Genomic DNA, 13,617 nt, shown 5'->3' with positions numbered 1-13,617 from the left:
GAAGCAAAGAAAAGTGGGTGCAGTTTGAGGACATCTCAAGCAAAAGTTCTTGAGACTCTATCTCAATCGATTAAAAGTCTGGGTACGATGGTACACATATGTCATCCCAGCTACAGGCAAAGCATAAGTAAGAAGATTATGGCCCAAGTTGTTCTAGGCAAAAAACAAGATCTATTTGAAAAATAACCAAAACAAAACGTGCTATAGCTCAAGTGGCTTAGCAAGTGCAAAACCCTGAGGTTCAATCCATAGTCCCACAAAACAAAACCCTACCTGGCATGGTGGTGTACTATAATCCTAGCACTTGGGATGTCTATACTCTTAGCACTTGGGAGAGATCATGAGTAGACAGAAACCCTTGGGCTTTGCCAGTGACTATAAGGACAGCATGGGCCACACAGACCTTGTCTCAAAAAAAACAAAAACAAAAAAAACCCAAACCTGTGAGGAAAGCCGGGTGCTGCTGGCTCATGCCTGTAATTCAAGCTACTCAGAAGGCTGAGTTCTGAGGACCACAGTTTGAAACCAACCCAGGTAGGAAAGTCTGTGAGACTCTTGTCTCCAATAAACAACTCTGAGGGGATGAATAGGTTTGGGATAGATGGGGAGGGAGATAAGGATAGAAGGGGTAATACTTAAGATACATGCAGAACTGACATCCTGAATTTATATAACTATGGATAACTACTTAAAGACAATTAAAAATAAAATGAATAAAATTTAAAGGGAATTATTTAAAATTACCTAAAATTATTATTAAAATTATTTAAAATAGGTACCACATTTTTTGGATCCACTCATCTATTGTGGGGCTTCTGGACTGTTTCCATATCTTGCTATGAACAATGATGTGCAGGCGTCCTTATCCTGGGTCTTGATACTCAGACTAGATGCCTAGGTTAATTGGAGATAAGTCTCATGGACTTTTGCCCTGGCTTTGAACTGTGATCCTCAGACCCCCAGCCTTTTGAGTAGCTAGGATTACACTTTTTTTTTGTTTGTTTGTTTCTTGTTTTGTTTTTCTAAGTCCCGGGGCTTGAACTAAGGGCCTAGGCACTGTCCCTGAGCCTCTCTGTGCTCAAGGCTAGCATTCTACCACTTGAGCCACATCACCACTTCTGGCTTTTTCTGTTAATGTGGTACTGAGGAATCGAACCCAGGGCTTCATGCATGGAGGCAAGCACTCAACCACTAAGCCACATTCCCAGTCCAGATTACAGGTTTTAAAGATAAAAGAAATCAAACACAAAAAAAGACAAAGAACAAATCCTTGGATCATTAAGATAAAAAGCTTCCCACTAAGCATTGCAACTGGACAACTAAATAAATCTATCATTAAAGTAAACTTGCAAGCTTGCCATCAGGCTGGAAACCCATTATGGCAGCTATTACTTACCATTTGCACCAGTCACATATGCAGTAACTTGTCATTTATGAGAGATCAGCCATCATTCTACATGCCTATATCAGTAAAACTAATGGTTCTGGGAAAGCAAGTTCTCAGTGGTGTGAAGCCCTAATGTTTATCTTGTGGGTTAGCAGTTTGGGTAATGGATTACTGCTTTTCAGGGCTTCTGGCTTCATGAACAATATTATGGATTCAGCTCCTTTGTGATCAAAGTGGGATCTGACAAATGTTTCTTCTTGTTTTATTTGCTTAATGTTTTTCTGAACTTTTGACAGCAATGATTAAATAAAATCTCAGTTAGTTTTTTAAATGGATGGGGCAGCTATTTCCCTAATGCTTTTCAAGCTTGTTGGGAAATCCCAAAAAATTACTGAATTTCAGGCATCATTCTGGACATTTCTGTGAAGACAAGAATAAGTTCCTGCTGCAAATGTCATACTTCAATATCTAGCAAGAAAGCTATTTTCAAAGTAGCTGGGAAGACTTTACAAGACAAATACATCCTCGGTACTAGTGTGTTTGATCAGGATATATTGCGTACATGAATGGAAATGTCATAATAAACTCCCCTTGTACAACTAATGTAGGCTAATAAAAATTATAATATAAATAACCCAAAACTGCATTTTAAAAATAAAAAAGCAGTAAGAAAACTACAGAAAAATTATTAATTTCATCAAAAGTTTCTAAATTTAGACCACAAGACATATTTTTGTCCTTATATCCTGCTAAGTACAACAATCATGCTATTTTCCTTCTTTAACTATGTCTTTATCATTTGCTTCATTAAATCATTCAGAAATGTAGAAAACTACAGAAATAGGCAGGCTTGGAGTACTCAGGAGAAAAGAGATAAGCTACCTAGCTGTTTAAAAGTAGCATGAGCCGGGCCCCGGTGGCTCACGCCTGTAATCCTAACTACTCAGGAGGCTGAGATCTGAGGATTGAGGTTCAAAGCCAGCCCGGGCAGGAAAGTCCAGAAAGCCGGAAGTGGTGCTGCAGCTCAAGTGGTAGAGCATTAGCCTTGAGCTGAAGAGCTGAGGGACAGCGCTCAGGCCCAGAGTTCAAGCCCCACGACTGACAAAAAAAAAAAAAGTAGCATGAATATGCCCTAAGGCCATAAATGTTTTGCCCAGTGGTCAGCATCTAGTATTCTCTCTGAATTCAGAGTTGCTAAAAACTTGAAAAGACAATCTTTTCATGTCAGGTCTCAATAAATAATTTACAGTTCCTAAATTTTTGTCTCAGAGCTAGCTAGCAAGAGAAAATGTTTCAAAGTAACCTTTGCTTTCTGCTAAAATGACAATCTTTTCAAAAGAACCCATCAAGGAAGTGCTATATAAACACACATACTATTCTAACCTTCTCCACACTGTTAGTATTACTTTTTTGTGTGTGCTGGTCCTGGGGCTTGAACTGACAGCCTGAGTGCTGTCTCTTAGCTTTATTGTTTAAGGTCAGCTCTCTATCACTAGACCCACAGTTCCACTTCTGCCTTTTTGGTGGTTAATTGAAGATAAAGACTCTTGTAGATTTTCCTTCCCAGGACTGGCTTCAAACCATAGTCCTCAGTTTGCAGCCTCCCCTGTAGCTGGGTTTACAGGCGTGAGCCACTAGCACCCAGCAGTACTACAATTAAAATTATAAAATCTCAGCAAGCCACTCATGAACAATGAAATTACCTACATATGACAGTGGCTAGTTAACTGCTCCATCTTTTGAGAGAATCTATAATAAGCAATATGATGTATGCTGGTAGAAATACATCTTATAATAAGCAATATGATGTATGCTGGTAGAAATACATCTTAAATCAAACTGGTGGCCCAGAATATCCATTTGTGAAACTGTTAACCATAACTTCCAAAGTCTCTATGCTTCTGTTATAAATCAAATTACCACCACACAGCTGCTACTATCATTACCAATGAGTGTTGCAACTGCTGTCCAATTAGCTGTCTAGAAAAAAATTGTATGAGCAGCTTTAAAATTTTAGGTTTAAATTATGTCATCACTCAGATTGCATGCATTTTTACACTGCATATACTATGGTGAGCTGAGCAAAATTTATTTGTTTTGTAACATCTCCTGGGAAATGTTAGGGTCCTTGGGCCCTGCTATGAACTCTAAAGAGTATAACATGATTGGAAAGCTTCTAAAAATACCACACATTCGCCTGGATTCACTTGGAAGGGTGGATGATTCAATTTCAAGTGTCAGAATTTGATTCCTAATTTTTGAGGACCTGACAGCTGCCACAAATCTTGCCAGGATTCCCTTATCTGCATTGTCTTCGCTTTGAAGTATTTAAGGAAGATTTCATAATCTTTCCAATTTAGCTCTAGGATTTCTGCCCATAGCTGTACAACGGATTGGTTGGCCCTTTCTAAAGCTGTTTATAAATGTTATGTGACCAAGCACATTTTCCAAGCTATAACTGCAAAGCACTGAGCTTTCTACCATGGTTAGGGAAGCAAACAACACAACAGGCTATATAACCACACATAAATCAGCGGTGACCTCTCAATGCATAAAGTGCTAGTCCAAGCCTAATCAGAGCTTTATTTGTGGCTATTAAAAAAAAAAAATTTAGACCCCAGAGGCTACATTTATTTGAATGAAAGCTCTTAGAAGGATTCTAGTGCTATGTTTCGAGGCTGATTTTTTTCAAATTACTAAAGCAAAGTTTTGGAGGTATAAAAGTGACTAAGCCAGTAAGTAGCAGTTGCTTATGGTGCTACTAACACAAGCACAGGTTCTGACTTTTTTTTTTTTGGTCAGTTGTAGGGCTTGAACTCTGGGCCTGGGCGCTGTCCCTCAGCTCTTCAGCTCAAGGCAAACGTTCTACCACCTGAGCCACAGTACTACTTCCCACTTCCCACTAACCACTTCTGGTGGTTAATTAGAGATAAGAGTCTCACAGACTTTCCTTGCTGGGGCTGGCTTTGAACAGCAAGCTTCAGATCTCAGCCTCCTGAGTAGCTAGGATTATAGGCGTGAGCCACCAGGCACCAGGTTCTATCCTCTGTTCTTCCATGAAGACAAGGTCTTCTAGATTGTTGCTTATGATAGGGCAGAAAAATCTCAGCAAGAGAAATGGCTCAGCCGGTGCCAGTGGCTCACGCCTGTAGTCCTACCTACTCAGGAGGCTGAGATCTGAGGATCACAGTTCAAAGCCAGAGGGCAGGAAACCCCAGGAGACTTTTATCTCCGATTAACCATCAGAAAACCAGAAGTGCAATGTGGCAGAAATAACTGTATCGCAAAGCTCACAGAACTCATAAATGTTATAGACCGTGTAGACAATTTGCTCCAGGAAAGTTAGAATGTGTTTGTGACTTTAACTGAGCATCACTATCCCACAATACTATGAAATTTGGGAAATTATGTAACCACCTAATCACAATAAAAAATTTGAAAAAAAACAAAACCCGAAGTGGCACTGTAGCTCAAGTGGTAGAGTGCTTGTCTTGTGCTGAAGAGCTGAGGAACAGCACCCAGGACAAGAGTTCATGCCCCAGAACCAACCAAAAAAAAGAAGAGAAAAAAAAAAGAAAATCAGCCCTTCAGGGTTGGAGTTGTGGCTTAGGTGTTAGAGTGCCGGGCCAAAGCATCAAATACTGAGTTTGAGTCCACTCTAAATGTGAATATGGATTATATGGGTTTGCTCAGACTAAAAAGGAAAGAAATGACTGGAGGCTAGCCGGGCGCCAGTGGCTCTCGCCAGTAATCCTGTGAGATCTAGAGATTGTGTTTTGAAGCCGCCAGGCAGAAAAGCAGGAAAAGTCTGTGAGACTCTTTTATTTTTATTTTTTGGGTCCGGTCATGGGGCCTGAACTCTGGGCCTGGGCGCTGTCCCTCAGCTTTTCAGCTCAAGGCTAGAGCTCTACCACTTGAGCCACAGCACCACTTCCAGCTTTTTTCTTTTTGCTTATGTGGTGCTGAGGAATCGAACCCAGGGCCTCAGGCATGCAAGGTAAGCGCTCTAACACTGAGCCACCTTCCCAGCCCTTGAGTGCTGTGGCTCAAGTGGTAGGGCACTAGCCCTGACCTGAAGAGCAGAGGGACAACACCCAGGCTCAGAGTTTAGGCCACACACACACACACACACACACACACACACACACACACACACACACACACACACACACACACACACACACACACACACACACACACACACACACACACACACACACACACACACACACACACACACACACACACACACACGGCAGGTATCTGGACATAGCCATTCTTGTGGATTCACAATATAAAGGCATTATTGGAGAGAGGTAAAAGTAGAGAGTGGGCCTCTGGAAGGAGTAGGTCATCTGGGCTCTCTTCTAATATTCCTACTTGTCTGCTGTCATGATGGACTGACCCCTCTGAAACCATGAGCCTAGGAAAAGCTTTCCTTCCTTAAAAAACAAAACAAAACAGGCTAAAGCCAGGTATTGGTGGCTCATACCTATAATCCTAGTTGCTTAGGAAGTTGAGACCTGGAGGATCTTAGTTCAAGCCAGCCTAGACAGAAGAGTTCATGTGACAAATAATTAACTTTTAAAATAATTAACCATTAAATTAACTATTAAAATGCCAGGCTGAAGTAGAACAAGATAGTCCAGCAAGAGAGTCAGGGCCTTGAGTTCAAGCCCTGGTATCCTCCTCAACAATCCACAGTAGTAATGGCTGATCCAACTTGCGTTTTAGAATATTATATTTATAATACCATTAACGGCATTTTGTTTGTCTAAGAATAGTGCTCTGACTGATCAAGATGACTTTAAGTTGTAATGTAAGGGCTCATGTAAGGATACCTTTTAGTGTTTTAATGCACAAATTATTGAGGGCTCTGAAGCTGGACTTGACTCTAATTCTGGTACTACTAAGTGCTAACAATATGACATTGGGCAAGCTAGCTTCAACTCTGTGTGTTTCAGTTCCCTTACCTCTAAAAATAGCAAATAAAAATTATATCTAGGGATGGGAAGGTAGCTCAGTGGTAGAGTGCTTGCCTTGCATGCATGAGGTCCTGGGTTCGATTCCTCAGCACCACATAAGCAGAAAAAGCTGGAAGTGGCACTGTGGCTGAAGTGGTAGAGCGCTATCCTTGAGCTGAAGAGCTAAAAGACAGCGTCCAGGCCCAGAGTTCAGGCCCCATGACCAGAAAAAAAAATTATATCTATCTCACAGTACAATGAGATAAATGCATATAAGAAGCCCAGTATGGCTGGGCACTGTTGGCTTACGCCTGTAATCCTAGGTACTCAGGAGGCTGAGATCTGAGGATTGTGGTTCAAAGCCAGCCCAAGCAAGAAAGTCCATGATACTCTTATCTCCAGTGAACCACCAGAAAACCAAAAGTAGGTTGTGGCTCAAGTGGTACAGTGCTCACCTTAAGCTGAAGAGCTCAGGTACAGTGCCTATCCCCAGAGTTCAAGTCCCATGACACCCCCTCCAAAAAAAAAAAAAAAAAAACCCAGTATGGTGTTTGACAGATTGTGACTGCATAATAAACTTTTATTATTATTAAGCTGAATTTTTTTTTACAAAAATTTAGAGCAAAGATCATTTTGGTAACCTTTTAAATTCAGAGATAGTACCAATCAAAATGCTATAGACTATCAACTCAATCATATTTTTACTTAATAAGTATATATTTAGGGGTTGGGAAGGTGGCTGAGTGGTAGAGCGCTTGCCTTGCATGCCTGAGGCCCTGGGTTTGATTCCTCAGTACCACATAAGAAAAAACCCGGAAGTGGCGCTGTGGCTCAAGTGGTAGAGCGCTAGCCTTGAGCTGAAGAGCTGAGGGACAGTGCCCAGGCCCAGAGTTCAGGCCCCACAACCGGACCTCCCAAAAAAAAAAAAAAAGTATATATTTAAAGTCCAATATAAAACCTTTTCTTTTTGGCCTATCCTGAGGCTTGAACTCTGGGCCTGAGCACTGGCCCTGAGTTCCTTTTGCTCAAAATCAGCACCTCTACGTCTTGAGCCACAGTGCTACTTGACTTTTTCTGTGATTTAATTTGAGATAAGAGTCTCTCAGACTTTCCTGGCCAGGCTGGTTTCCAAATGTGATTCTCAGATCTCAGCCTCTTGGGCAGCTAGGATTATAGGCATCAGCTACCAACACCCAGCTTAAATATTCTAAATTACCAATATGTAGTTATATCTAGAAAGTATAATCTCTAAACTTAGCCTTTTAATACTTTTCAATGTGAAGGAAAAGAAATCAGGTTGGACTGGCTAGAAAACATATCTTTTTATTCTTCTTCTTTTTTTTTTTTGTTTTTTGTTGGTCTTAGGACTTGAACTCAGAGTCTGGGCACTAGCCCTGAACTCTTTTTGCTCAGAACTAGGGTTCACCACTTTGAACCACAGCACCACTTCCTGTTTTCTGGTGTTAATTGGAGATAAGAGTCTCAAGGACTTTCCTGCCTTCAGATCTCAGCCTCCTGAGTAGTTAGGATTACAGGTACCCAGCTGAAATGTATGTTTTATCTCTAAGAAGGTAATTTCAGGGCTGGGAAGGTGGCTCATGCCTTGCATGCATGAGGCCCTGGGTTTGATTCTTCAGCACCACATAAGCAGAAAAAGCCAGAAGTGGTGCTGTGGCTCAAGTGGTAGAGCGCTAGCCTTGAGCTGAAGAGCTGAGGGACAGTGTCCAGGCCCAGAGTTCAGGCCCACAACCGACAAAAAAAACAAAACAAAACAAAACAACCCAGAAGTTGATTTCAATTGCTCTAGAAATTCTTGTCAAAATGTTGGCAGAATAATAAACACATTCCTTTGCTTATTCTTGTGTATTGCCTCAAGTATGAAAAAACAATAAAAATGAAATGTTAAAGTTATAACTAAAGAACAATGGAAAAAAAAATTTAGATACTTTTTCTTTTATTAATAAGGAAAATAAGGAGATATTAATAAACAAGCCTAATAACAAATGCCTACAGTACCTGTCATTCACAATCATAAGAGTAATCAGAAGCTGGATCCCTAACTGGCCACTTTTCTTGTTTTTTTGCAGGGGTGGGGGGTGACCCGTGGTGAGGTGTAGACCCAGGGCTTCCCACTCACTAGACAGCCACTCCAACACTGGAGTCAGACCTCCAACTTTTTGCTTATTATTTTTAGAACAGGATCTCACATTTATGCTTGGACTGGCATGATCTGTGTGTAACTAGGATAACAGGCATGTGCTACAACATGCAGCTTGTATTGACTGAGCTGGGTTCTCATGAATGTTTTTTGCCCAAGCAGACCTCCAATAGCAGTCCTCCTGATCTCCACTTCCCAAGTAGGTCAGATTACAGCTATGAACCACTGCACCTGGTCTCTTTTCTTAAAACCCTTTCATGAACTGTCTTAACAGTCAAGTAGCAAAGGACACGATTATTTTGGAAATTATCACGTGATACTAAGTCAGAAATCTTAGTGAAGTCCAGCAACCTTATATAAATTTAACAAACTTCCTCTTTCTTATCCATATGGCTTGTCATCCTATCAAAGTTGAAAATAAAATTGGTCTACCAAGATTTGTTCTTTATAAAATTATGCATAATGTTCCCCAATACCTTCTGTTCTTTTAGGTAACTGCCAAATAATTTACTTGATTTGTTCTGGTTTCTGATCAAACATAATTCAAAAATTAAGTTGACCTTATCATTTCTAAAGTTAATCTTTTTCCCCTTAAAAATATTCTTTTGCGGGCCTGGGAAGGTGGCTCAGTGGTAGAGCGCTTGCCTTGCACGCCTGAGGCCCTGGGTTCGATTCCTCAGCACCACATAAGCAAAAAGAAAAAAGCCGGAAGTGGCGCTGTGGCTCAAGTGGTAGAGCACTAGCCTTGAGCTGAAGAGCTGAGGGACAGCACCCAGGCCCAGAGTTCAGGCCCCATGACTGGACCCAAAAAGAAAAATATATATATATTCTTTTGCCGAGCACCAATGGCTCACATCTGTAATCCTAGCCACTCAGGAGGCTGAGATCTGAAGATCACGGTTCAAAGCCAGACTGGGCAGGAAAATCCATGAGACTCTTATCTCCAATGAACCACCAGAAAACTGGAAGTGGTACTGTGGCTCAAGTGGTATAGTGCTTGCATTAAGCTGAAGAGCTCAGGGACAGTGCCCAGACCCAGAGTTCAAGCCCCATTATGACTTAAAAAAAAAAAAATATATATATATATATATATATATATATATTATATATCCTTTGTCTATAACCAATACTTCTATACACTATGATTTCTCAAAAATAAAGGCTAACAACTTGGCATTGGGTTCTTTTCCCTCACATTTCCATAGAGAAAATCTAAATGAACTAGAAGCACTAATCACATGGCCACAGCAGTTAGGAATTAGGATGTCCTGTCAACTGGGTAGCATTTTTTTAAAGAAAAATAAAAATGTTAGGAAGTACCAAGATCTCTTATAAAGCAAAACTGCTGCGTAATTAATCATTTTCTTCTTCTGTAGATAGCAAAGATATCATAGAGCCATCATTTTTAGCTCCCAAGTTCAGTTAAACCCTCCCCCATCATAAAGCAATATGAAGGCACACATTAAAACCTAAAGGTAGCCAGGTACTTCCTTTGTGCTCAATGAACCACCAGAAAACTGGAAGTGGCGCTGTGGCTCAAGTGGTAGAACACTTGCCTTAAGCTGAAGAGCTCAGGTACAGCACCAAGGCCCAGAGTCAAGCTCCATGATTGACCAAAAAAAAAAGAAGCCCGGCACCAGTGGCTCACACCTGCAATCCTAGCTACTCAAGAGACTGAGACATTAGGATTGTGGTTCAAAGCCAGCCCAAGCAGGAACCTCCATGAGACTTTTTTTTTTTTTTTAGGGGGGGTCTGGTCGTAGGGCCTGAACTCTGGGCATGGGTGCTGTCTCTCAGCTCTTCAGCTCAAGGCTAGCACTCTACCACTTGAGCCACAGCGCCACTTCCGGCTTTTTTCTTTTTGCTATATGTAGTGCTGAGGAATCAAACCCAGGGTCTCAGGCATGCAAGGCAAGCGCTCTACCACTGAGCCACCTTCCCAGCCCCTCTATGAGACTCTTATCTCCAATAGACTACTCAGAAAAGGCCAGATGTGGTATTGTGGCTCAAATGGAAAACACTAGTCTTGAGCAAAAAGAGGCTCAGGGACAGCTTCCAGACCCTGAGTTCAAGCCCCAGGACTAACAAAAAAAAAAAAATTCAATCAAGCATTGACCTCTTCATCTAGCTAAAGGCATATTAGGACATTACAATCAGAAATACTATACTGAAAAACAGCACCCTAGGAACAATTAATTTGTGTTTGGCACAAGTGAAAATTCACCGTCAATTTATTTTTGGGTCACTTGAACTCAGGGTCTGGGCACTAATTCTGAGCTTTTCCCTTCAAGGCTAGTGCTCTACCACTTCGAGCCATAGCTCCACTTCTGGTTTTCTGATGGTTAGAGATAAGAATCTCATGGACCTTCCTGCCTGGGCTGACTTCAAACTGTGATCCTCAGATCTTAGCCTCCTGAGTAGCTAAGATAACAGGCATGAGCCACTGGCACCTGGTTTCCTTAGACTTTTTTTTTTTTTTTTTGGGGTCTGGTCGTGGGGCCTGAACTCTGGGCCTGGGGGCTGTCCCTCAGCTCTTTAGCTCAAGGTTAGCGCTCTACCACTTGAGCCACAGTGCCACTTCCGGCTTTTTTCTTTTTGCTTATGTGGTGCTGAGGAATCGAACCCAAGGCCTCAGGCATGCAAGGCAAGCACTCTACCACTGAGCCACCTTCCCAGCCCCCCTCCTTAGACTTTTATAGAAATACATTCATCAACAAAGACAAGTTTTTCTATTATTTGTTGTTTTTGTTCGCTGTGTTTTTCACTTTTATAATCTAATACTTATAAATCAATGAGTTCACTTAAAAATGGAAAGTTTGAATTAGTATCTCCTATTTTGTTATTGATTTATTCAATAATAATTTATTTAGTATCTTATTTTTAACTTATTTTAACTTTTTAATTTATTTTTATTTTTTTGTTCGTCATGGGGTTTGAACTCTGGGCTTGGACACTGTCCCTATGCTCAAAGTGAATGATCTACCGCTTGAGCCACAGCGCCACTTCTGGTTTTCTAGTGGTTTATTGGAGATAAGAGTCTCATGGACTTTCCTGCCTGGGCTAGCTCTGAACTGTGATCCTCAGATCTCAGCCTCCTAGGATTACAGGCATGAGCCACTGGTGCCCAGCTTTAACATTTTTATTATCTTACTATTTTTCTTTTCAGCAGTACTAGGGTTTGCATTCAGGACCTCACATTCGCTGGGTAAGCACTCTGTCTCTTGACAAAGTTGACTGATAACAACTCCCAGCCCTTTTTGTTTTACTTATTTTTCAGACAGGGTCTCCCTTTTTTTTCTGCCAGGAGCTGAGGTAGAACTGGACTGTAATTTTCTATTCATACCTCTCACAAGGCCAGAATGACATACCTTCAGCACCATGCCCATCTCACTGGTTGAGATTGACCGGCCTCCCAATAGACTGGGGATAGCAGGTAAGATCCACACCCCGAGCCAGACTGCTCACATTTTATATCAAGAGTATCTTACCACTGTTACAAAAAGACTTAAGCTTTTTTAAAATAAGATTATCTTCTCATAAATATTCAAATTAAGAAAGTTAAAAGCCAGTAGTCATACCCCTGGTTCCATGAGACATGGAACTTACCTCATCTCCCTTCAAAACCTCGGTGCCATCCAATTCTCGGGTCTGATTTGTCTTTACTGACACTTCCTTTTCTAGGCTGGTTAACTTCTCCTTGGCATCTTGAAGTTCCTCAGCCTTGGCTTCTTTTTTACGAGAAATAATGGATGCCTAATTGAGCATTTAATGTAGATAGAAGACATACAGTCAAATTTCTATTATCTTGTATAGCTGTGCTTTAGATTTTTATCAAATAATTTTCAAAATCAGCTTTGTTTCTCCTGACCAGAACTGCTTGCCCTATTACATATCTTTATCAACTATAAATATAACTTCAGTATAGAATGTATATTAAGTATCAACCAAAAGACAAAAGCCCTAAAGATACAGAACATATCAATAGGGAAACAAAAATGCACTAATGAAAATCTTCAAGTTTTCTCAAGTAACACTCAAATTCTAATGAAAATACCTTGCAGGGAGGTAAGTAGATGTTAACACTGGAGAAAATAAAACATTTATTTTCAGAACTACAACACAGATCATGTTATCAAATTCAATACCCATATTTTATAGTGAAAGGTTAAAATAGCTATTTGGGCCATTCTAAAAAATAAACTGTAAGTTCAAAATCAAATACCTTGCTTACCAGAATTATGCAAATATTTACACAACCAAAACGGCTGCTCGTAAGCCATAATGCAGCATTGGCTGTTAGCTACCAACTTGGGGGTAGTGGTAGTGGGGAGATTTCTTAAATGAATTGTCTTTTTTTTTTTTGGGGGGGGCGGTCGGGAATGGGGCCTGAACTCTGGGCTGGGCGCTGTCCCTCAGCTCTTCAGCTCAAGGCTAGCACTCTACCACTTGAGCCACAGTACCACTTCTGGCTTTTTCTGCTCATGCGGTGCTGAAGAATTGAACCCAGGGCCTCATGCATGCAATGCAAGCACTCTACCACTGAGCTACCTTCCCAGCCCCTCATTATCATACTTATTGAAGAAAAAAAAAATCAGCCAATTTGTACCATTTAGTGAAACAGTATAAGTTGTACGCAAAGTTGTATGCAAACCCTGTGAAAAATTATAGTGTAAACCAAGTGTCTGTGGCTCATGCCCATAAGCCTAAGCTACTCAGGAGGCTACTTCAGGAGGCTGAAATCCAGTCCAAAGCCACAAGGTCAGAAGAGTCCATGAGATTGTATCTTTAAAATAACAAATGAAGGTCGGATGCCGGTGGCTCACGCCTATAATCCTAGCTACTCAGGAGGCTGAGATCTGAGGATCTCAGTTCAAAGCCAGCCCAGGCAGGAAAGTCTGTGAGACTTTTATCTCCAATAAACCACTAGAAAACCAGAAGTGGTGCTGTGGCTCAAGTGGTAGAGCATTCGCCTTGAGCTGAAGAGTGCAGGGACAGCGCCCAAGACCAGAGTTCAAGCCCCATGAATGACCAAAAAAAAAAGAAAGAAAAGAAAAAAGAAAAGCAGGCCTGGAGGCATGGATCAAGGGACAGAATGCGCTAGCTGAGCA

The 13,617-nt window shown here is 41.1% G+C and overlaps 1 protein-coding gene across 1 annotated transcript in view; it reads right to left on the bottom strand.

The window, feature by feature from the left end:
• Positions 1 to 13,617, bottom strand: part of Ift81 (intraflagellar transport 81) — a 64,806-nt gene that overhangs the window by 31,195 nt on the left and 19,994 nt on the right. The window contains exon 11 of the mRNA XM_042669084.1: positions 12,116 to 12,262. Coding sequence (XP_042525018.1) covers positions 12,116 to 12,262 — 147 coding nt within the window. The remainder of the gene's footprint in view (positions 1 to 12,115; positions 12,263 to 13,617) is intronic.

This window comes from Dipodomys spectabilis, unplaced genomic scaffold (assembly GCF_019054845.1).
Source record: "Dipodomys spectabilis isolate Male_0828 unplaced genomic scaffold, ASM1905484v1 ptg000480l, whole genome shotgun sequence".
Classification (NCBI taxonomy): Eukaryota; Metazoa; Chordata; class Mammalia; order Rodentia; family Heteromyidae; genus Dipodomys; species Dipodomys spectabilis.
This window is presented reverse-complemented; position numbering and strand designations above follow the sequence as displayed.